The sequence below is a fragment of the Protopterus annectens genome, chromosome 13.part0 (assembly GCF_019279795.1).
Source record: "Protopterus annectens isolate FY-2018-M chromosome 13.part0, PAN1.0, whole genome shotgun sequence".
NCBI lineage: Eukaryota > Metazoa > Chordata > Ceratodontiformes > Protopteridae > Protopterus > Protopterus annectens.
Window position 1 is genome coordinate 791,912,173 of NC_056747.1, and position 25,018 is coordinate 791,937,190.

General features: G+C 44.6%; 1 protein-coding gene across 1 annotated transcript in view; it reads right to left on the minus strand.

Annotated features, from left to right (window-relative positions):
• The window catches only part of NCOR1 (nuclear receptor corepressor 1), a 4,682,182-nt gene that overhangs the window by 2,718,514 nt on the left and 1,938,650 nt on the right, over positions 1-25,018 (minus strand). Inside the window, exon 12 of the mRNA XM_044054890.1 lies at positions 20,556-20,734. Within this exon, the coding sequence (XP_043910825.1) occupies positions 20,556-20,734 (179 nt within the window). The remainder of the gene's footprint in view (positions 1-20,555; positions 20,735-25,018) is intronic.

Sequence of the window (25,018 nt, forward strand, 5' to 3'; positions counted from 1 at the left end):
TGCAATTTCCTATCCATTTTGAAATTGTCTGTTTGGAAATTGCTTTTCCTTGTATACCAGCAGCATATGCTACAAAGAGTTGGTCAGTTTTTCTGTAAGTCTTAGTTCTGTCCAAGTAATATCGCAACTGTCTGTGGATGTCCAAAGTATGCAGAAGTTTTTCTCCTTTATTTTGTGGATTTGGAAAGAAGGTAGGCGGGTGAATAGCTTGGTTCAGTGAAACCCTGGATACCACCTTCGGCATGAATGAAGGATTGGTTCTCAAAGAGACTCTGTCCTGATGAAAAATGAGAAATGGCTGAACTGCCATGAGGGCCTGTAACTCAGATACTCTTCTCGCTGAGGTTATGGCCAGGAGGAAGGCAGTCTTCCAAGACAGGAATTGTAGTTCTGAAGATGCTGCTGGTTCAAAGGGAGGAAGAGTTAATTTTTCCAACATAAAGTTAAGGTCCCATGTAGGCACTGGTGGTTTCCTTGGAGGGTTGATGTTTTTTATCCCTCTTAGAAACTGTCTTAGCAGAGGATGACAGAATACAGGTGGGTCAGTGTTGTACTCTGCTGAAATTGCTGAAGCATGGATCTTTATGGAGGAATAAGAAAGGCCATTATGGAGCATTTCAGCCAAGTATTCTAGAATATGTGGAATGCTCATGATTGTCGATCTTGACCCTTTGCAGTGTTCCAGGCACGAAATCTTTTCCATTTTGCTGAATATGCTTTTCTTGTGGAAGGTCGCCGGGCTTCCATGATGATATCCTGTACCCTCTTGGATAGTTTATCCTGGCGAGGAGTCAAGGTATTCTCCAGGCTGTCAGCTGCAAGGTTTTTAGACTGGAGTGCAGAGTCTTGTAATTGTGCTGTGTCAGAAGAAGTGGCCATTGTGGTAGAGGCCAAGGTTTTGTGCGTGACATGCTCCTTAACAGTGGGTACCAGTGTTGTCTTGGCCAGTCCGGGGCTATCAGGATTACTTTTGGTTGCTCTATCCTGATCTTCAGTAAGACCTTGGTCATTAATGGAAGAGGTGGGAATGCATATACTGTTAGAGTATTCCAGTTGAATGAGAGGGCGTCCACTTTCCATGCTTGAGGATGGTATGTCCTTGTGCAGAATTTCCTCAGTTGATGGTTGTGGTGGGAGGCAAAAAGATCTATGTCCTGCGTTCCCCATGCATGTGTAATCTGGAGAAATATATCCGGGTGCAACATCCATTCGTGTGGATCCATGATGTTTCTGCTCAGGCTGTCTGCCAGAACATTGTCTTTTACTGGTACGAACTGGGATTGTAGTTCTATATTGAGTTTCAGGAAAAGGTCCCACAGATTCATCGCCAGCCTGCAAAGAGGGTATGAATGGGTACCCCCTTGCTTGTTTATGTACCACATAACTGTGGTATTGTCTGTATTAACAGGTGACCTTGGTGCAGGAAGAGCTTGAAGTGCTCGATGGAATGCATCACTGCCAGCATTTCCTTTTGGTTGATGTGCAGATGCAATTCCTTTTGTGTCCATTGCCCTTGAATGCATCTGCCTTCCATGTGAGCTCCCCATCCATGATCTGAGGCATCCATTGTAATGGTTTGGCTGATATGTGGCTTGCTGAAAGGAAGGCCCATGTTTGACTGGCTTGCTTTTGCCCACCACAGGAATTCCTTTTGAAGGCAAGGAATGAGGGGGATCTAAGTTTCTAGACTGAGACTGTGACTGTGCTGAGACCATAGACTCCTTAGGTACCATTGTAGTTTCCTCATATGCAGCCTTGCTTGTGGAATCAGAAGAATGCAGGATGCCATGAATCCCAGGGCCTGCAGGATTTTCCTTGCAGTTAGCTGGGTTTGTGTTGTCAGATTTATGAAATAATCCGGTAGTTGTGCTTGTTTTTCTTCTGTAAGAAAAGCCATCAGGGTGTTTGCGTCCAGTTTTGCACCCAGGAATATTATTCGTTGGGATGGAACAAGTCTTGATTTCTGAATGTTGACTGTGTATCCCAAGGCCTGTAGTAGTCGGATGACATAGTTTAAGTGTTCTACCAGTTTAAGTGCTCTACCAGTGTTTGCTGGCTGTCCGCTTGTATGAGGCAGTCGTCCAGGTATGGGTAAATTTGAATCCCCTGAAGTCTGCAATGTGCAACTACAGATGCCAGGCATTTCGTGAATACTCTGGGCGCAGTAGATAAGCCAAATGGCAATGCTGAGAATTGATAATGCTCTGAACCTGCAAGAAATCTGAGGTGTCTTCTGCAACTTTGTCTGATAGGGACATGCAGGTATGCCTCCTTGAGGTCTAGAGTTACCAGCCAGGACCCCTTGCCCAGCATGGGAAGGAGTTGCTGTAAGGTCAGCATCTTGAATTTTGGCACGATGAGGTAAGTATTCAGTGGACAAGTCCAGTATTGGTCTCCATTGCTTTTCTTTTCTTGGAACAAGGAATAGTCTGGAATAAAATCCTTGGCCTTGTTCTGAGAGAGGAACCCTTTCTATTGCCCTCATTTGAAGTAGCTTGGAAATTTGTTTGAAAGCCTCTGCCCTTTGGTTTGGTGGCAGGTTTGGCATGCCTTGTCTTTTTGGTAATGTATGAAAATGGAATCTGTATCCTTTGTCTATTATTTGCAGTATCCATTTGTCCTTTGTAATACTGTGCCAATCTTTTGAGAATAAAGATAGCTTTCCGCCCCAAGGTGCTTCCAATTGAGCCCTGGTTGGTGGGGTCATAGTCAAGTCATTGAGATGGTCCTTGTGTAGTACTTGTAGGTCCTGCAGTACCTCTCTGGTTTGGAGGCTGCCATTGACGTCCTCTGTAGGAGCCTCGAGCATGCCCTCTACTTCTGGCACGCCTGTTTCTGCCTCTTGGAAATCTGTCTGTGTCCGGAAAGGACCAATTCTTAGAAGGCCAATTTCTGCTGAATCTTGGTGGCTGGACCTGTAGGAAATCTTTGACTGTTTGTACTGATTTAAGCCTTTTCCTCAAATTTCTTTAAGACCTCTTGAGCCGTGGAGCCAAATAACTTTTGTTTTTCCAGCGGAGCATCCAGAAGCTTTGCTTTAACATGATCTGGCAGTGTTTGTTCCTTCAGCCAAGCATGTCTACGTATGACTGCACCTGTCATTGCTGACCTACATGAAGCTTCCAATGCATCATAACCACACTGCAAGAAATGGTTGGTAACCTGCTGGGAGTTATGTACCAGATCCTGAAGTGCCTTGCGATCTAGGGGTTCAGGTGAAGAAAGTTTTTTTATGCAATTCATCTAACAAATACTCTTGGTACTGTATCATATGGAATTGACAATTTAATGCCCTCATAGAAAGAGTGGAAGTAGTATACACCTTTTTACCCCATCTCTCTAAAGCCCTGGACTCCCTTTCAGAAGGGAGTAAGTTTTTAGTAGTGGTGGTTGCAACCCCTTTAGGGCCCTGGGAAATAGTTTCTGGGTCAGCAGAGTGGCCCTCGTAAAGGAAATGATGCGAGTCCGGGACCCTGTAGTACCTATCGGGTCTGACAGGAGCCGGAGGAAGCGAGTCAGGGGAAATACTAGACTCCGAGTACACATCATCAATGACATTTAAAACCGGAGGAATAGCCAAAGGTCTATGTTGAGGTAAATGCAAAAAAGTTCTTAATCTCTTCCTGGAGTCAGAGAATTCCTGGCCCTGCCATTTGAAATGCTCTCTCATGGAGTGGAGGGTCTCCCCAAAGGACAACTCTTCAGGAGGGGAGGCCGAGGGTATAGATTCCTCTGCATCAGAATCCTCGAGGCGTAAAGGCCTCCTCCTGGTAGTCTGATAGGGCAGAGTCATCTGAGGCCTCATCAGAAGACTGGGGATCTGTCTGCTCAACCCTGGGCCTTTTGTCTTGAGGAGGTTGAGAGCCCCTGCCCGGATGTGGCTGAGAGCCCCTAATTAGGGAAATAAGGTCCTCAGCTAAACTTAAAATCTGTGAACCGGTAGTGGATCCCTGAGGAATAGTCTTGGGAGGGAGAGATTTTGGCTGTTTAGCAGCTTTAGCACGTGTAAATGCCTTAATGGACATGGATACAGGAGGCCTGGCTGCCCCACGTGCTGGAGTAGTCTTATCTAGAGAAATGGTGTCGGATATTTCCAGAGCACCGGTTTTAGTAGGAAATTCTATAACCGACTCAGAGGTGGCCTCCTGGGCAGAGATTGTCGGTTGTGCGGTTTCGTCGGACGGAAGCACAGAGGATTCGGTTTCGGCAGAGACCGAGACACTCGCGGTAGGCCTGGGCGTGGTTTCGGCCGGAACCACGGACCGCGTGTGTCGGTCCTTGTCCTTCCGTTTTTTGGGTAAATGAGGAGTTGGAAGCTCCGACGGCATAGTGTAAAAGTATTGTTCCCCAAAAAATTCCTCTGCGAACTCCGCCCGACGCCTAAGAGTGCGTCTATTGAAAGAGGCACAGGCTGAGACGCCGTGGTCTGGGCCTAGGCAGGGTAGGCAGTAAGAGTGGAAATCCTTATGAGGTATTTGTTTCCCACAAGATAAACAATTATTAACTTTAACCGTTTGATCTGACATCGGCTGAGGCAAGAAAGAGTCCCCAACGGGGTACTTAGCTTTTTGAAGTCTTCGGTTAGCTGAAATCTCAGGAGCTGGCCGACCGGCACTTGCGAACTGCTTCTGCTTCGGGCACTGCGCGGCAAGAAAGACCGAGGAAGATGGCGTCGGCTGATGCTTTTATATCCCAGGCGCTCTGACGTCGGGATGGAGGCGACATCAGCCGACACCGGACCCAGACTTTGGAATCCGGCCGACCGAGGGGCTGCCTGAGGCAGGACAACCCATATGTAAGGACTGCAGATGCATCCTTGAAGGACATCATGATGATAATAAGTCTAAGATGACATTCCCTGCTTAGTTTAACACAACTATAGTGGTGTCAAGCGGGAATGGAAATCATACCAGAAGTACACAGAAATCAAGAAGCAACTGAAATTGTCAAAAACAAAAGGAAGAATATAAGGTGAAGGATCAGATGAAAAGGGAAGAAATGTGGAAAATGCATAAATATAGCTGTAAGTATAGAAAACTATTAGAACCTGCTGTTCAACCCCAGGCTAGTCAAAGCAGATAAGGTACACATACTAAACCTAGAGTACTTGATAATAGTTTTCATTCTTACTCACAAACACTGGCTAATGTACAAGGGATGTACTGTAACACCTGTGTACTATGTATGTATTCTACCTATGTCCCAAATTTCAGCTGTACACCACAAATCTATTATCTTCTTTTTAAATTAATATTTTCTTGTTTGTTCTCGCCACTGTAACCGTTATGTGCTGCATACCACTGTAAAAACATGTCTATTGTAATTTGTGTATATACACTCATCATGTCTAAATATCTAAATGTATCTGTAATTTGTCTATGTGGAGCCTTTCTCCCCGGGCCTCTGCTGAAAAAAAGCCTTTTCGTCTCAGTCAGACACCCCCAGTTAACAAATGTAAAATAAAAATAAATAAAATGTGGATCAGGATCGAAGACAGGAATGGTTAAGGAGAGGTGAATTTAAACCAAAAGATGAAAGGTTAATATTGGCGGCCAAAAACAGTGGACTACATACACATTGGTTTACAAAGTCCATTGAACATGTGGGAGAAACAGGCAAAGGTAGGTTTTATAAACCAAAATTGCTAAGGGTTGCACATCTTGTTGCTGGTTGTGATATACTAATGACAGGAGGACTGTACACAAAGAAAATAATGTGGCAAAACTGCTGCAGAGGGGATTGTGTAAACATTGCAATACTGAAGCAACTGAAAAGTACTGGAAACATACGCCACAAAGTAAAATAGAAAATGAAGTTTATATCACAAGAATCAACTGTTATCAACAGTTCAAAATATAGATGCGAGTAAACCAGAAATAGTTCATGAAAATACAAAAATAGCACTGATAATAGAAATTGATACACCTACTGACTACAGTGTCCTATGTAGAGAGAGAGACAAAGTCATAGTCAAAGACAAGCCTCTCCACAGGATATGTGCCCATAGAATGGCGCATGGCAACGGTGGTCCCGCTACACAAGGGTGGGGCCACAACTGACCCTGGGAACTACCGACCAATAAGCCTGACCAGTATGAACTGTAAGGCTATGGAGTGAATCATTATGGAACTCATAAATGGAGAGATTGGGAAAGTACAATTTTGTACCTACCATAAATGTAGATGTTCGAGTGCTAATACAGCTGCAGTAATCACAGATGGGTTTTCTGCCATCAGGCAGGTCCTCGGTCGGCCGAATTCCAAAGTCTAGGTCCGACGTCGGTTGTTGTCACTTTCTTTCCTGATGTCAGTGCGACAGGGGTATATAAGACACAGCCGACGCCATTTTCTTCAGTCTTTCTTGCCCCAGATGTCAGGTGCCCCCAGAAGGAAGGCAATACATAAATTATATATATATTCATGCAATACAATACAATCAAAAATCAGTAGTTGCAAGCAAATATACCAAAGAAGGATAACCCAATCAGGTTGTATGAGGAGGTGTTAGCCACTAGGCCTTTACCAAGAGGGGAAGGAGGGAGGGAAACCTGTACTGCAGCTGTATTAGCACTCGAACATCTACATTTATGGTAGGTACAAAACTGTACTATGTTCATCGTGCATACAGCTGCAGTAATCACAGATGGGTAGAATCCCAAAGCTACGCACAGGGTGGTAGGCACTAGGTGGAACCGGGAGGAGCCAGAATGCCCTGCAACACAGCAGTGGCAAAGCCTGCTCTAGTTTTGGAGTATAAAGGCAGGTGGTAGTGTTTTGTGAAGGTATGCACAGAACTCCAAGTGGCTGCCTCCAAAATATCTTTGGTAGGGACTCCTCTGAGGAAGGCTGTAGAGGTAGCTGTGGCCCTTGTGGAGTGGGATCTGATGCCTGTAGGAACAGATTTTCCATGAAAGGAGTAACAAAACCGTATGCAGTGGCCTATCCATTTTGAAATTGTCTGTTTGGAGATTGGCTTCCCTTGAGCTCCTACAGCATAGAACACAAAAAGTTGTTCTGATTTCCTGAAAGGCTTTGTTCTGTCCAAATAATAACGTAGCTGTCTATGGATGTCTAAGGAGTGTAGCAGCTTTTCCCCTTTGTTTTGAGGATTGGGGTAAAAGGTAGGTAAAGTGTATGGTCTGATTTAAAGCTACCCTGGATACTACCTTAGGCATAAATGATGGGTTGGTTCGTAGGGAAACCCTGTCCTGATGGAAGATGAGAAAGGGCTGCACAGCCATGAGGGCTTGTAGTTCCAAAATCCTACGAGCTGAGGTAATGGCCAGAAGGAAAGCTGTTTTCCAGGACAAATATTGCAAATCTGTTGAGGCAGCTGGTTCAAAGGGAGGCAATGTTAATTTTTCTATAATGTAATTAAGATCCCAGGCTGGTATTGGTTGTTTCCTTGGAGGTCTTATATTCTTAGCCCCTCTGAGGAACTGTCTTAAGAGTGGGTGAGAGAATAAGGGTGGATCAGTGTTGAATTCTGCAGAAATGGCTGAGGCATGAATTTTGATGGAGGAAAATGAAAGTCCACTGTTCAACAGCTCAGCTAGATACTGTAATATCTGAGGCAAATTCAGTTTTCTTGGATCCTGGCCTTTTTTCTCATTCCAAGCGCAAAACCGTTTCCATTTTGCGAAGTAAGCCTTTCTAGTAGATGGCCTTCTGGCCTCCAAAATGACATCCTGCACCTCTTTGGAGAGTAGGGTCTGTTGTGGTGTTAAGGAATTTTCCATGCAGCGAGATTGAGTGTTTTCAGCTGACTGTGAAGAGTTTTGTAGCTGTGCTGAGTCAGTAGAAGAGGCATTAGAGGTAGGGTCCAGGGAGGAGTATGCGTTGGGCTCCTCAGGAGTGGGTACCAGTATTGTCTTGGCCAGTCTGGAGCAATCAGTATCATCTTCGGTCTGTCTGCTCTTGCTTTCAAGAGCAGCTTGGGCAGAAGAGGCAAAGGTGGGAAAGCGTAAACTGTCCATGCTGCCCAAATGAAAGCAAGGGCTTCCACTCTCCAGGCCTTTGGATGAAAGGTCCTTGAACAGAACTTTTCCAATTGATGATTCCTGTGGGAGGCGAAGAGATCTGTGTCTGGCCTTCCCCACGCTTGGATTATCTTTGTAAACACTTGAGGATGCAACTTCCATTCATGTGGATCTGTCATATTTCTGCTTAGATTGTCTGCCAGCGTGTTTTCCAAACCTGGCAAGTACTGTGCTTGAAGTTCGATTTGCCATTCCAGAGCCAAGTTCCAAAGTGACATGGCTAGCCTGCACAGGGGGTATGAATGTGTTCCTCCTTGTTTGTTTATGTACCACATTACTGTGGTGTTGTCTGTTCTTATCAATAATTCCCCTGGATGCAGGAGGTCCTTGAAAGCTGTAATTGCATTTATCACTGCTAGCATTTCTTTTTGATTGATGTGAAGATGCTTTTCCTTTTGGGACCATTTGCCCTGAATGCACCTGTCTGTCATGTGCGCCCCCCAGGTGTAGTGATGACTTGATTTTCTTGAGGCTTGCAGAATGGAAGACCTGTGTTTGTTTGGCATGCTTGGGCCCATCATAGAAATTCCTTTTGCAAACATGGGATTATTGGTATTATTGCTTCCAAACTGTGGCTGTGTTGAGACCATAGGTTTTTTAGGTACCATTGAAGTTTCCTCGTATGCAACTTTGCACAAGGGATTAAAAGAATGCAAGATGCCATGAAACCCAGAGCCTGCAGGATTTTCCTTGCAGTGAGCCTGGTACAATTTGCTAGTATTTTGAAGTACTGAGTTAGTTGCCCCTATTTTTCTGGCGTAAGATAGGCCATCTGGGTGTTGGTGTCCAGGTTGGCACCCAGGAAAGTTATTTTCTGAGATGATGTTAGCCTGGATTTCTCTTTTTTGACTGTGTATCCCAGAGAATTCAATAACTGTGTTACATAAGCCAGATGTTCCAGAAGTATGTGCTTGCTGTCCGCTTGGATCAGGCAGTCGTCCAAATAAGGGTAAATTTGTATCCCTTGAAGTCTGCAGTAGGCAATTACTGATGCCAGGCATTTCGTGAATACTCTGGGCGCAGTAGATAAGCCAAAGGGCAATGCAGAGAATTGACAGTGGATTGAACCTGCAAGAAATCTGAGGTATCTTCTGCAGCTTTGTCTGATTGGGACATGCAGGTATGCCTCCTTGAGGTCCAATGTTACCAACCAAAACTCCTTGCCCAGCATGGGAAGAAGCTGCTGTAATGTGAGCATCTTGAATTTTGGTACGAGTAGAAATGTGTTTAGGATGCTAAGTCCAAAACGGGTCTCCAGTCGGTTCCTGTTCTTGGTACCAGAAATAGTCTGGAATAAAAACCTTGACCTTGTTCGTGAGTAGGTACCTCTTGAATAGCTTTCATGTCCATGAGCTTTGAAATTTGTATTTGAGCCATTGCCCTTTGATTGTGTGGCAGGTTCGGCATGCTTCTCATTTTTGGAAGAGTGTGAAAATGAAATCTGTAGCCTCTGTTTATAATGTCCAAGATCCATTTGTCTGTTGTGATAATATGCCAATTTCTTGTAAATAATGCCAGCTTTCCTCCCAAGGTGCTGCCAGCTGAGACTTGCTTGGCATGAAAAGGAGGAAGTCATTGGGTTTGTTTCCTGTATTGTTGTGCACTGTCTTCGCCACCTCTTGGTGCTGGAGTTTGCCATTGTCTGCCTCTATATGATCCTTGAGATTGCCCTCTGCCCCCTTGTGCGCCTGTATCTACCTCTTTGGGGCTTGTCCGTGGCTGGAAAGGACCAGTTTTTTGAAGGACAATTTCTGCTAAAACGTGGTGGTTGAACCTGTAGAAAAGCTTTGACAGTTTGCATAGATTTAGCTTTTTCTTCCATTTTCAGTAGTATCTCCTCAGCATTAGTACCAAATAGTACATCCTTTTGTAAAGGAGCATCTAGTAGTTTAGCTTTAACATGATCAGGCAAGGTTTGTTCCCTAAGCCAGGCATGTCTACGAATGACTGATCCTGTAACAGCAGCTCTACTTGAGGCCTCTAGGGCATCATAGCCACATTGTAAGGTGTGTTTACCCACTTGTTCTGCACTATGCATCATATCCTGCAACTCCTTCAAATCTGGTTGTTCAGGTTGAGACATTTTATTTCTTAATTGTGATAACAGAAACCGCTGATATTTAAGCATATGGAACTGACAATTTAAGGCCCTCATGGCTAGGGTGGCCGTGGTATATACCTTTTTTCCCCACCTTTCTAAGGATCTAGACTCTCTTTCGGAAGGTAGTGGATTCTTAGCAGTAGAGGCCTTCATTCTCTTGGGGCCTTGAGAATTGGTTTCAGGGTCAGCATTATGGCTTTTGTAAAGAAATTGGTGAGAGTTAGGAACTCTGTAGTACCTATCAGGCTTGACTGGGGCAGGAGGCAGGGAATCCGGATTAAGGCAAGCCTCCGAGTAAACATCATCAAGTATGTCCAAGACAGGAGGTATCGCCAGAGGTCTGTGCTGAGGTAACAAAAGAAATTCCCTAAGTCTTTTCTTGGAATCAGAAAAGTCTTGGCCTTCCAATGGAAGTGTTCCCTCAAGGTGTGCAAGGTTTCCCCAAAAGAAAAATCCTCTGGGGGAGATACAGAAGGAATGGACTGCTCTGCATCAGAATCTTCAAAAGGGGAATACGAGTGTTCCTCTTCATCAGAATGTTCTGAAAAAATGGAGCCCTGGTCAGAAGAGGGAGAATCTTCCTCCACTCTGGGTCTCTTGTCTGGAGGGGGTTGGGAACCCCTGATAAGAGTAATTAAATCCTCAGCCATTTTTAGCATCTGCTTTTTAGGCATGGGGCCTGGAGATGGGCCCTGTGCAACAGGCCTCTTGGGATGCATGGCTGATTTGGACTTAGTAAAGGCCTTTATGGAAAAGGAAGATGAGGGTCTAAAGACACCATGGGTGGAAGTGGACCTGTCCACATTAGGAGGCTCAACACTCACAGTGGCTTCGGTGGTTGTAGTCTGGGTATGGGCCGAGGTACCTGCGGTCTCGGTTACAGAAGACACCGCCAAAAGTACAGTTTTGTACCTACCATAAATGTAGATGTTCGAGGATCCACATTGCTGCAGTCCTAACCATTGGGGTAGTCCGCTGTCCCAGTCGGCCCGAATACCAAAGTATATGGCTGACGTCGGTCAGGGCGCATTAGTCAGGACGTCAGGGTACTAATGCGCATGACCGACGTCATATCCTCAGTCTTTTCTTGCCCCAGATGTCAGAAGACCCTAAAAAGACAAGGCCAAAACCAAAAACACCAAACACTCCTGCACCAGAAATATGTACAATATATACAAAATTACAAGAGTATAACCTCACCCACACAATCACCCCTAAACACAGAGGGGAAGGAGGGAGGGTAAATTGGACTGCAGCAATGTGGATCCTCGAACATCTACATTTATGGTAGGTACAAAACTGTACTATGTTCTTCATTCCACATTGCTGCAGTCCTAACCATTGGGTAGAATCCCAAAGCAGAGGTAAGGGAGGCTGGCAAATCATAAGGAAGCAGGAGCTGACAACATGCCTTGCAAAATAGCTGTGGCAAAACCAGCCCTAGATTTAGAGTAGAGAGGAAGGTGGTAATGCTTGGAGAAAGTATGCACTGAACTCCAAGTAGCTGCCTCCAAAATATCCTTAGTTGCCACCCCCCTTAGGAATGCTGTTGAAGTGGCAGTAGCCCTAGTGGAATGAGGCCTAATCCCAGCTGGAATCTCCTTGCCATGATGGGAATAACAAAATGCAATGCAAAACCCAATCCACTTAGAAATAGTTTGTTTTGACACAGGCTTGCCCTGAGAACTCAAAGCAAAAGAAACAAACAACTGCTGAGACTGCCTAAAATCCTTGGTCCTGCTTAAATAATAACGCAACTGCCTGTGTACATCTAAAGTGTGCAAAATCTTTTCCCCCTTATTTTGGGGATCTGCATAGAAAGTAGGCAAATGAATAGTTTGGTTTAAAGCCACACTAGAAACCACCTTAGGCATAAAAGAAGGATTAGTACGTAATGATACCCTATCCTTATGGAAAATCAAAAAAGGCTCTACCGCCATAAGGGCCTGCAATTCAGAAACCCTTCTTGCAGAAGTAATGGCCAACAAAAAGCAGTCTTCCATGACAAGTATTTCAATTCAACAGTAGCCGAGGCTCAAAAGGTTGTAGAGTAAGTTTCTCCAACACAAAATTGAGATCCCAAGCAGGAGTAGGAGCTCTACGTGGGGTCTTATATTCTTTGCCCTCTAAGAAATTGCTTGAACAAAGGATGCGAAAACAATGGTGGGTCACAATCATAGTGAGCTGAAATTGCTGCAGCATGAATCTTAATGGAAGAGAAAGACAAACCTTTGTCTAATAACTCAGTAAGATATTGAAGAGCCACACTCAAATTAGGCTCAGAAATCTCCAAATTCTTTGCTGCACTCCAAAATAAAAATCTCTTCCATTTTTCTGCGTACACTTTCCTTGTACTAGGTCTTCTGGCTTCCATAATCACATTTAAAACTTGTTGAGGAAGTTGAGACCTGCTGTGGTTCAAAACAGAATATGCCAGGCTGTTAGATGAAGAGAGTGAAGCTTGACATTGAGCAGGTGACCGTCCCTCTGAGACAACAGGTGTGGAATCAAAGGTAAAGGCCATGGAGGCTTCCTTACCAGACTCCTCAGTAATGGGTACCAGTGTTGCCGAGGCCAATCTGGAGCTATTAAAATCATCCTTGGCTTGTCTTGTCTGACCTTTAGGAGCACCTTTGGGAGAAGAGGCAGAGGTGGAAAGGCATACACATGAAGATTTTTCCAACTGAAAGAAAGAGCATCCACTTTCCAAGCTGTGTGATGAAACCTCTTTGTGCAAAACTTTGGCAGCTGGTGGTTTTGTGGAGAAGCGAACAGATCTATGTCTGGAGTTCCCCATGACACTGTCAATTTCCGAAATACATGAAGATCCAGTTTCCACTGTGGGGATCCATGATTTGTCTGCTTAACACATCTGCTAAGGAGTTCTGTGCTCCCGGCAGAAACCTTGCCTGAAGAGTTAGTTGCAAGCTGAGCGCAGTCTCCCATAAAATCATTGCTTGCCTGCACAACGGGTAAGAATGTGTTCCCCCTTGTTTGTTGATGTACCACATGACAGTTGTGTTGTCTGTTAGAATCAACACCTGCCCTGGAAGAAGTAACTCCTTGAAAGCCATTAATGCAAACTGGACTGCTAACATCTCCTTCATGTTGATATGTAGATGCTGTAGTCTGGCAGGCCACTTGTCTTGTATCCACTTTCCATTTAGATGAGCTCCCAAGCAATGTCTGAGGCATCTGTCGTTAGAATCTGACTCGCCTCTGGCCGGGTCACAGAGAGTCCCTTGTTTAGGTGACATTCCTGAGCCCACCACAAAAATTCCTGTTGAATGCAAGGTATTATTTGAATGACAGTGTCCAAATCCTGGCAGTGCTGTGTCCATACATTTTGAGATACCATTGCAGCTTCCTCATATGCAGTTTGGCATTGGGAAGCACCAGAATACAAGATGCCATGAACCCTAAGGCTTGAAGGACTGTCCTTGCAGTCAGCCCGGACTGAAGAGATAGTTGATGGAAGTAAATGGAAAGATTCTTTTGTTTGTCCGGGGTTAAAAAGGCCATCTGGGCTGCTGTATTCAGTCTCACACCCAGAAAGCACATGTCTTGAGAGGGTACTAGACTGGACTTTATTTCGTTCACAGAATACCCTAGGCATCTTAGCACTGCTATCACATATTCCAAATGCTGTAAAAGGTCTTCCTTTCTTGAGCCAGAATCAGGCAGTCGTCCAAGTAAGGATAGATTTGAATTCCTTTTAGCCTGAAGTAAGCTATCACTGGAGCCAGAACCTTTGTGAATACTCTGGGTGCAGTAGATAAGCCAAAGGGCAATGCAGAGAACTGATAATGGGAATTTCCAGCTCGAAAACGCAGATACTTCCTGCAACTTAGTCTGATAGGCACATGAAGGTAAGCCTCCTTGAGATCTAAAGTTACCATCCAGTGATCTTTGCCCAGCAGAGGTAAAAGCTGTTGTAACGTCAACATTTTGAACTTGGGAATGTCCAGATAAGTGTTGAGGATAGATAAATCCAAAATTGGTCTCCATGTGTTCCCCTTCTTTGGTACTAGGAACAGGCGAGAGTAAAATCCTAGGCCCCTTTCTGGCACAGGAACTGGCTGAATGGCCCCTATTTGGAGTAACAGAGAAATTTGCTTGTGAGCCTCTTTTCTTTGTAGAGGAGGAATGTCTGGCATGCCTTTGAAAGGAGGCAAGGTATGGAAATAAAACCTGTAACCGTGGTGAATGATATCCAAAACCCATCTGTCTTGGGTAATTAAATCCCAATTTTCTTTGAAAAGAGCCAACCTTCCTCCCAAAGGTGCTGCCAGACGAGAACGCACTGGCAGCTGAAAAGGCAGGTCATTGGGTCTGTTTACGAAAGGACTGACCCCTGCCCTCACCAGAAGTCTGAGCAGGTGAACTCCCTGTTCTAGGCCTAAAAGAACCTTGAGCTCTGCCCCTACCACGCCTAGACCTACCCCTAGACTGGGAATCATAAGCAGGATATGTCCATCCCTTAGTAGGCCAATTTCTACTAAACTTGGAGGCTGCACTTGCAAAAATCTTTAACAGTTTGCATAGACTTAGCCTTGTCCTCCATTTTCTTTAAAACTGCTTCCACAGGCGAACCAAACAACACGTCAGACTGTAAAGGAGCATCCAAAATCCTTGTCTTAACATGCTCAGCTAAATTCTGATCCCTCAACCAGGCGTGCCTACGAAGAACAGAACCAGTGGCAGCCACCCTCGAGGAGGCCTGCACAGCATCAAAACCACATTGCAAGGAATGCTTACCCACCTGTTCAGACACATGAACTAAATCCTGCAACTCTTTACACTCAATACCTTCCGCCAGAGCATCCACCTTAGACTTCAATTGTGAAAGGAGATAAATTTGATATTTTAACATGTGAAACTGGCAATTCAACGCCCTCATGGCTAAAGTGGAAGTAGTATACACTTTCTTTCCCCATCTATCCAAAGCCCTTGCCTCTTTATCAGGAGGAACAGGATTTTTAACAACAGAAGCCTTAACACCTTTAGGCCCCTGAGAGACAGTTTCGGGTCTGCCCTAGGACTCTTAAAAAGATACTTATGAGCTTCAGGCACCCTATAGTACCTATCCGGTTTAACTGGGGCAGGAGGCAAAGAATCAGGGTTTAGGGAAGCCTCTGCAAAAACATCTTCCACCACATTCAGAACAGGAGGTATAGCTAAAGGCCTGTGCTGGGGTAAAAACAAGAATTCCCTAAGCCTCTTCCTGGAATCAGAGAAATCTTGACCTTCCCATTTAAAATGTTCCCTCATGGAATGCAGAGTCTCTGAAAATGAAAAATCCTCAGGAGGAGAAGCTGAAGGAGTAGAATCATCCACATCAGAATCAGAATAAGGAGGATACTCCTGCAAGTCTTCAGTCAAGACTCAGAAGCCTCGAACACTGCTCAAAGCTCTCAAACTCAGGTTCCACCCTAGGCCTCTTATCAGGAGGGGGCATAGAACCTCTAATCATAGTAATCAAATCCTCTGCCATTTTAAGCATATGTTTCTTAGGCAAAGATCCTGAAGAGCTAGGAGAAACCCCCACTGAAGTTAAACCTGGCCTGCCTCTCAAAGAAGCCTTGGAAACAGAAGGGGAGGCTCTAACCACCTTAGGAAGAGAGGGAAGAACAGCCACCTGAGAAGCACCTTCAGCCTGGCCTACCTCCTGAGAGGACACATCCTGTAACAGTAAAGTCTCTCCCTGAGACTGCAAAGAAACTCCTGGCAGAACCTCCGGCTCCACTGAGCCTTCTAAAGAACCGACGTCCGGGACTGTCGGTTCTTCCACTCTAGGCTTTGCTGCTTTGTCCTTGAGCTTTTGAAGCGGGCCGGAGCATCCGACGGCATTTTATAATTACAACGCTTCCCAAAAACTAACCTGGCACAGTCTAACCTTCTCTTAATAGTGCGTTTGTTAAATCTAGCACAAGAGCGGCATCCAACAACGTCGTGCTCAGGCCCTAAACAAGGTATACACAAGGTATGGTAATCCCTATGAGGTATCTGTTTCCCACAAGAAATACAGTTATTCACTTTTTCTGACATCCGTTAAATACTGAGGCAAGAAAACCAAAATATTCCCAACGGGTACTTAGCCAACTTTGATTCGGTCTGAAACTCCGACTTCAGAAAATTTCAGAACGCCAACCTGCACTCGCAAAACTGCTTCTGCATCGGACCATGCGGCAAAAAAGACTGAGGATATGACGTCGGTCATGCGCATTAGTACCCTGACGTCAGACTAATGCGCCCTGACCGACGTCAGCCATATACTTTGGTATTCGGGCCGACTGGGACAGCGGACTACCCCAATGGTTAGGACTGCAGCAATGTGGAATGAAGAACATCAAGTGTCGTCAGTAGTCAGGGGCTGCGTAGGCGTCTCGTTGAGAACCGGACCACGTGTAGCCGGTTTTGGCGTGGTGTGGGTGGAGACCGCGGACCTCGCGTGTCGGTCTTTGTCCTTGCGTTTTTCGGACAAAACGGTAGTCGGAGTCTTCGACGACATTTTATAATCAAAGGCTTTACCAAAAAAGTGCTGGGCGAACTCCGCCCGATGCTTAATAGTGCGTTTATTGAAAGTAGCGCAAAAGCGACAGCCCGAGACGTCGTGGTCTGGGCCTAAACAAGGTATGCAGAGGGAATGGAAATCCTTATGCGGTATTTGCTTCCCACGAGAAATACAATTGTTAACTTTGTCTGACATCGGTCTGAGGCAAGAAAAGTTTCCCCAACGGGGTACTTAGCTTTAAAGAAGACTTCGGTTTCCAATTTTCCGTAATTTCAGGAGCTGGCCGACCGGCACTTGCGAACTGCTTATGCTTCGGCACCGCGTGGCAAAAAAGACTGAAGAAAATGGTGTTGGCAGTGTCTTAAATACCCCTGTCGCACTGACGTCAGGAAAGAAAGCAACAACAACCGACACCGGACCTAGACTTTGGAATTCGGCTGACCGAGGACCCGCCTGACGGCAGAAAACCCATCTGTGATTACTGCAGCTGTATGCACTATGAGCATCCTCCAGTCGCTGGACCCCACACAGTTCGGCTTCAAGGGCAGATCATGCCTCCTGAACCTGGTGGATTTCTTTGAGACAGTTACTCAGGCTATAGATAAGGGAAAAGAGGTACACATGGCTTACCTTGACCTTGCTAAAGCATTTGACACCATTCCTCATTCAGGTATTATTGATAAGCTCACCAGCCTGGGAATAAACCCTTACATCACAAGATGGATCGCAAACTGGCTCTCAGACAGATCCCATAAAGTAAGAGTAGTGGGATATATGTCCGAATCCAGACCAGTAACGAGTAATGTGCCTCAGGGCTCTGTCCTGGGGCCCCTCCTGTTTGGCATATACTTCTCAGAAGTACAGGCAAGCACGGAAGGGCTGTGGCTGACTAAGTCCGCAGACGACTGCAAACTGGGTGCTATGATAGAGTCTCAGGCCGACATGGAGATCCTCCAGAAGGGCCTAAATGAGACTGATGCATGGTGTCAAAGCCATGGTCTCAAGCTAAACGCAAAAAAATGTGTAGTAATCCCCTTTGGAAAAAACAGAGTACCCGCAAACTACAACATAGGAGGTAATCCCCTGAAATCTGGAGAAGAAATAAGGGATCTAGGGACACAAGTAGATAGTCAGCTTTCCTTTGATAACCATGTTGTCAAAGTGGTTAGAAAATCCTTCTATGTGACCCATCTGATCACGAAAGGGTTTGCATCAAGATCTAAGGATGTAATGGTGCCCCCCTCTACTCTTCCCCTCATCAGACCCATTATTGAGTACAATGCACCAATTGGAATGTACCTGGCTAGACATCTACAGCAGCTGGAGAGACCACAGAGGTACCTAACCAAGAGGATTACTGGCCTCAAACAGTTGCCCTGTGCAGCACGATTGAAAAAGCTAAGACTGTTCTCTGTTGCATACCGTTTTCTCAGAGGCGATCTCTGTCTAATGTACAGAGCCATGTCCAACCCAGAATTGCTGAACATGCTTCATCTTAGCAAAACCAAATCTACTCGAGCTACACGCTCTAGGGACATAAACCTCAACACAACAATGAATAGAACATGCTGGAGGGATAGATTCCCTTCGCAGAGACTTCCCTTACTATGGAACAGGGTCTCGATCTACATAAGACAGAGCCCCTTTTCACTATCACTCTTCAAGAGGAACCTTGATGAGTGGATGGGTAACAAAGTTCACACCGGGGATCACACCAACAGCACTACTAGATAGGGCCCAAGGGTACTAACTGCTAGTACAAGGGTCTAGGGAACTACTAAAGGGGCGGTGAATACTGCACAACGTGGCTGGGCTAATATATGCCTTCGGGCAGATAGCCCAGTACCAACCTATGAACCTATAAAATACCAGAATTTGCATGCAGAAAAGAAAGGAATGTGGAAGAAGGATACCCAGACAGTTCCAAGAGTAGAGGGAGCAACAGGGTCTTAAAAAGAATTTACAATAGTACTTAGATATGTTACGGATACATGTAACACCGTATGAATTGCAGGAGTCGTCATTATTGGGCACGTTGCAGGTGCTGCAAAGACCACTTCTGGCTAATCAAAGATTGAAGCAATACTAATTTCATGAATTTTAATTATACTCTGATTTAGGAATGGGTTCCATTCCTGTCATAGTATTAGAAACTCAAAAGACTTGGAAATATTAAAAATTTGGGGGAAAAAAAGAGCAGTACATTTCATCTCACAGGCATGTAACACACTTAGTTGAAAAAACATTACAAGGATAACTGAAATTACATATTAAAATTCTCCTTCAGCTTCAGGGAAGGCAACACAGACTAGATTGGGGGAGAACCACATGAAGCCAAGCAGACTATTTAACCTTTACTTTGAAGTCAGCAAAAGTGGTACTATGCTTGACGTCTAAGCAGAAGTTTGGTCCAGAAGTGAGAAATGAATCTAACACCAACGAGAGTGACTTATTTGTTTAAGGTTGTTTAGGTCTTTTAACTGGCTATCTGACGAGACATTTTTTGTGAAGAAACAGGAGGCCAAAATGGGAAGAACTTACTAGGCACAAAAAGGCTAGACACAGATCATCTTGGAGGACTGAGAGACTTAATACACAGCCAAGTCTGCTAACCTGCCAGAAAGCCAAAATGGGAAGACCTTACTAGGCACAAAAAGGCTAGACACAGATCATCTTGGAGAACTGAGAGACTTAATACACAGCTAAGTCTGCTAACCTGCCAGGATAAGTCAGGATCTTGAGCCAACTGACTTCTGTGGTTAAGAATTTTTGAGGTTTCAAGCTAAGTGTTAAGGGCATTACGCTCAGTAACAAGTCTGGTAGCATAGAGAGAGGAATTAAGATTTCTTATTTCCAGAGGCATCGTCTGTAGATACAGAGAAGAACCAGACAAAACATTTCTAAACTACTACACAAACATAATGGGCAAATAAGGAATTAACAACAGTACCTAGATCTTCTAAGGCAGTGTTTACTTTGGAGTGCATGCAGCATATACAGCACGAGATAGTAATGTTTAGTTCACCAAAATGAACCAATTACTTTTTTACAGTTAATATCAAATTGTTAGTGTTACTCCAATTCTTAAAACAGTCTAATTCATGTTGAAGCAACTTTCAGTGGAAAAATGAAAAACATGCCTGCAAAACTAGATAACCACAGATCAGTACTGTTGGCCTGAAGGTCTGAGAAACAGAAACCAAGTACAAGTCACAACACTGAGCCATGTTAAGCACTACTGTTGTTTTTGCATTCAAGATGGCATCTGCAAATCTTATCACAAAGGTTCTGTTACACAGTTGAATAGCTAACCAGTCTACCACGTGCACTTATACGCAGATTTAAAACTCTGAAAATAATACCTGCATGAGGAACAGTGTCAAGGTCCATGATCAGATCCTGACTTGCTACATGCCCTGTAACAGCTACCCACAGCTTCTGTGACTTTCTCAAAGAAATTAAGATGAAATATGTAGGACATGCCTTTGACAAATCCAAACTGGAGATGGTCCAAGTTTGAGAGATTTTCACTGTCCAAATGAATAAGGTCTATGGTAATATATTCCTTATCTTAACACTGAGCCTAGTGAGACTATGAGTCTATATATAAACACCCTGACACAGGTCAGGGCTACCCTTGAGTAATGACATTCCAACAGCCATTTTCCAGGCTTGAAGAACGCAACCAATGCAGACACAGCTTAAAAAATGAGGCTAACTAGGGAGTTCATATTACATGGAATGCTCAAGCAAGTTGCAGCAATGTGGAAACATCTTAAATTTTTCAGACAAGAGAACAAATACTCATATCCAACCTCGAAGACACAACTGCATAAATGATTACTCGACATCTAGTCAGTCAGTTCACTGCATTTCAAAAGGTAACCAAAAAAAAACCTCACTTTTCTTTGAATATCTCTCTTTCATGCTCTGTCCATACATTCACAAATTGTCTCTCCTTGTAAACTTTCATGGGGTCCTCCATGAGGCCATTCATGTTGATAAACTTCACACGACGCTGTTCTGCATCGTACATCATAGGTGGAATAACAGACAGCTGACGCATCTGTTTTTCGTTGTTCTAAAGTAGGCAAAAAAAATAATGCATTACAACAAAAGAAAAACAACACAGTGTAAAACTGAAAAGTGGCAGTCAGAATATTTTTTCAACGTTTTAAATTATACTGACTGGCTAGTCAGCAATCAAAATGTCAGCTTGCTATGCAAGTCTTCCCCACACCAGAAAAACTCAGTTCCTCTCCAAGAGTATAGCTGTTGTGTGTAACATTTCTTACTGTATCTTGACCAACGACTGTCCCTAAAGGATTCTAACTGACTACATCATCTCCACTAATCATAATCTGGCACTTTCCTGCATAGTTCCATATTGCAGAATCTCTCTGCATTGGTGCAAGTGCAAACCATGTAGTAGTAATGGGCTCACTATATACAAGTGCGAGTATGCTTCCCCTCATGCCCCTATTGAGAGCTTTCCTGCAAAGTCAAGAAGTAAATGCAGATCTGGCACTTACAATACCAAACCAGTAATACAGAAGTATATACTTGCTCAACTTATGAAATGCCAGCTGCAGAGGATGGAAACGAAGATATCCAAAATAAGGATGGAAGGAGGGTCCACTTAGACCCGGTTATGCAGAAACAATGCATCTTTTACACAGCATACAGCATATTCCTTGATGGATGGATGGATGTGGAGAGACTCAGACAGAACTCCTGGAACACAGAAGTTCCACTTACTTGTAACAGTAGATGTTCATAGAACATGCTGCATTTGAAGTGCCCTACTCCCCCATCTATGGAAGTTATCTGAACTTCAGACTCCTCACTGGATGTCAAAACAATCAGCTTAAAGAGCATGACACTCCTTCACATCCACAGACAGCAGTCCTTCAGTTATTTGGAGGGCCCTGAAGAAAAAGCAGATGAAATATGCAGATATTTCAAACACCTACTAATCCAAAGCAAAGACAACACAGCTATCCAACAAAAGCTGCTATACAAAATAACAGCAACCACTAAACAAAAAATATGTATACATCCAAGAAAAGGGGGTGGGGTGGGTGGATACTGCCAGCCAGTAAGGTAGTGTGTTTAACAAACATAGTACAGTTGTGTAATATCCTAACAGTAGAAGTCCTCTTCACTATTGCAGTATTCTTCAACTTAAGGGTCGCCTGCCAAGGATAGCCAAATGTCCAGCCAGCATACCAAAGCCTTCAGCTCTTACAAACTGTGCATGTCATGTGTATGCTCCCCTCAAGACATACGGCATAAAGATGACATATGAATGCAAACAGTGAGAAAGTACAGTTGTGTACACTTACCATAAATGTAGATGTTCGAGTGTCTTCACTGTTGCAGTCATCACTGTAAGATTCTTCCTGCCGGCAGGCAGCCCTCGGTCGGCCAGAATCCCAAAGTCTGGGTCCGGCGTTGGCTGTTCAGTCATGCTCCCTGACGTCAGAGCGCCAGGAGTACAAAGCTGCCAGCCGACGCCATGTTCTCCAGTTTTTCTTGCCCCAGATGTCAGGTGCCCAAAAGTGAAGGCTAATAGTAAAACAAAAATGTAACATACAACAAACCCCATACCCTGTAGCAAATACACCTCAGAAGAAGGGTGAAGTAGGAAACAACACTAATGGAAGTATAAGAGGGGACAGGAGGGTGGGTAACCCAGACTGCAACAATGAAGACACCCGAACATCTACATTTATGGTAAGTGTACACAAAGTACAGTTTTGTACCTATCATAAATGTAGATGTCCGATAGGTATGCATCTGCAGTCATCACATATGGGGTTGTCCTGCCTCAGGCAGCCCTTCGGTCGGCCGGATTCCAAAGTCTGGGTCCGGCATCGGCTGATGTCGCCCCTTCCCCGACGTCAGAGCGCCTGGGGTATAAAAGCGTCAGCCGACGCCATCTTCCTCAGTTTTTCTTGCCCCAGATGCCAGGTGCCCTCTAAGGAAGGCTAAATTTGGAGAAATGCAATAAATTCCAAACATGCACAGAAATATATATATGCATATATAAAAACAAATACACCATAATAGATAACCCCAACTAGCTATGAGAGGGGGAATGTACCCAAGAAATACCACAGAGGGGAAGGAGGGAGGGTAAACCTGACTGCAGATGCATACCTATCGGACATCTACATTTATGGTAGGTACAAAACTGTACTATGTCCTTCAAGGATGCATCTGCAGTCATCACACATGGGTAGAATACCATAGCCAATCTGGGGGTGGAGGATCTATGTAAAGGATGGTGTAGCTAAAATGCCTGTAGGACTGCCGTAGCAAAGCCTGCTCTGGATCTGGAATATAAAGGTAAGTTGTAATGCTTGGAAAATGTATGCACGGAGCTCCATGTAGCAGCTTCTAAAATGTCCTTGGTAGCCACCACTCTTAAGGCTGTGGAGGTGGCTGTGGCTCTGGTCGAATGAGGTCTAATGTTAGCTGGCACAGTTTTTCCATGAAAGGAGTAACAGAAACGAATGCAATTCCCTATCCATTTTGAAATTGCTTTTCCTTGTGCACCAGCAGCATATGCTACAAACAACTGGTCAGTTTTTCTGTAATTTTTTGTTCTGTCCAAGTAGTAGTGCAACTGCCTGTGTATGTCCAGGGTGTGCAGAAGCTTTTCCCCTTTGTTTTGTGGATTTGGAAAAAAAAGGTAGGCAGGTGAATAGCTTGGTTTAATGAGACCCTAGATACAACCTTTGGCATAAATGAATGATTGGTTCTCAATGAGACTCTGTCTTGATGGAAAATAAGAAATGGCTGTACTGCCACGAGGGCCTGTAACTCAGATACTCTTCTTGCTGAGGTTATGGCCAGAAGGAAGGCAGTCTTCCAAGAGAGGAACTGTAGTTCTGCAGATGCTGCTGGTTCAAAGGGAGGCAATGTTAGTTTTTCCAACACGAAATTAAGGTCCCAAGTAGGCACTGGAGGTTTCCTTGGAGGATTGATGTTTTTAATTCCTCTTAGAAACTGTCTTAGCAGAGGATGAGAGAAGACAGGTGGATCAGTATTGTACTCTGCTGAAATTGCTGAAGCATGAATTTTAATAGAAGAGTAAGACAGGCCATTGTGGAGCATTTTCTGCCAAATATTCCAGGATATGTGCCATGTTCATAACTGTTGCATCTAGGCCCTTTGAGGTGCTCCAGGTGTGATATCTTTTCCATTTTGCTGAGTATGCCTTTCTTGTGGAAGGCCTGTGAGCTTCCATGATGATGTCCTTTACTCTCTTGGATAGCTTATCCTGGTGGTGATTCAAGGTATTTTCCAGGCAGCTAGCTGTAATGTTTGCAGGTTGGTATGCAGAGTTTTCTAGTTGTGCTGTGTCAGGAGAAGCAGCCATTGTGGCAGAAGCCATGGTTTTGTCTGTGACATGCTCTTTAGCAATGGGTACCAGTGCTGTCTTGGCCAGTCCGGAGCTATCAGAATTACTCTTGGCTGCTCTGCCCTGATCTTCAGTAAGAGGTTGGTCATTAATGGAAGAGGTGGGAATGCATACACTGTTAGAGTTCTCCAGCTGAAAGAGAGGGCATCCACTTTCCAGGCTTGTGGGTGGTATGTCCTTGAGCAGAATTTCTCCAGCTGATGATTGTGTGGGGAGGCAAAGATGTCTATGTCCGGTCTCCCCCATGATTGTGTTATCTGATGGAAGATGTCTGGGTGTAGCATCCATTTGTGTGCATCCATGATGTTCCTGCTTAAGCTGTCCGCCAGTATATTGTCCTTTCCTGGTACAAACTGGAATTGCAGCTGTATATTGAGAGTCAAGGAAAGTTCCCATAGATTCATTGACAGTCTGCAAAGAGGGTAGGAATGGGTGCCCCCTTGCTTGTTTATGTACCACATAACTGTGGTGTTGTCTGTCCTTATTAGTAGGTGGCCTTGATGTAGAAATAACTTGAAGGCTTCGATTGCATGAATCACTGCCAGCATTTCCTTTTGGTTTATGTGCATGCATAGCTCTTTTTGTGACCATAGTCCTTGAATGCATCTTCCTTCCATGTGCGCTCCCCATCCGTGGTCTGAAGCGTCCGTTGAAATGGTTTGGCTGGCTATTGGTTTGCTGAAGGGCAAACCCCTGTTTGACTGGCTTGCTTGAGCCCACCACAGAAATTCCCTTTGAAGGCATGGGATGAGTGGTATCAAAGTTTCCAAGCTGTGACTGTGCTGAGTCCATAAACTCCTTAGGTACCATTGGAGTTTCCCCATATGTAGCCTTGCTTGAGGAATCAGAAGAATGCAAGAAGCCATGTAACCCAGGGCCTGCAGGATTTTTCTTGCAGTCAGCTGAGTTTGTCTTGACAGGTTTGTGAAGTAATCC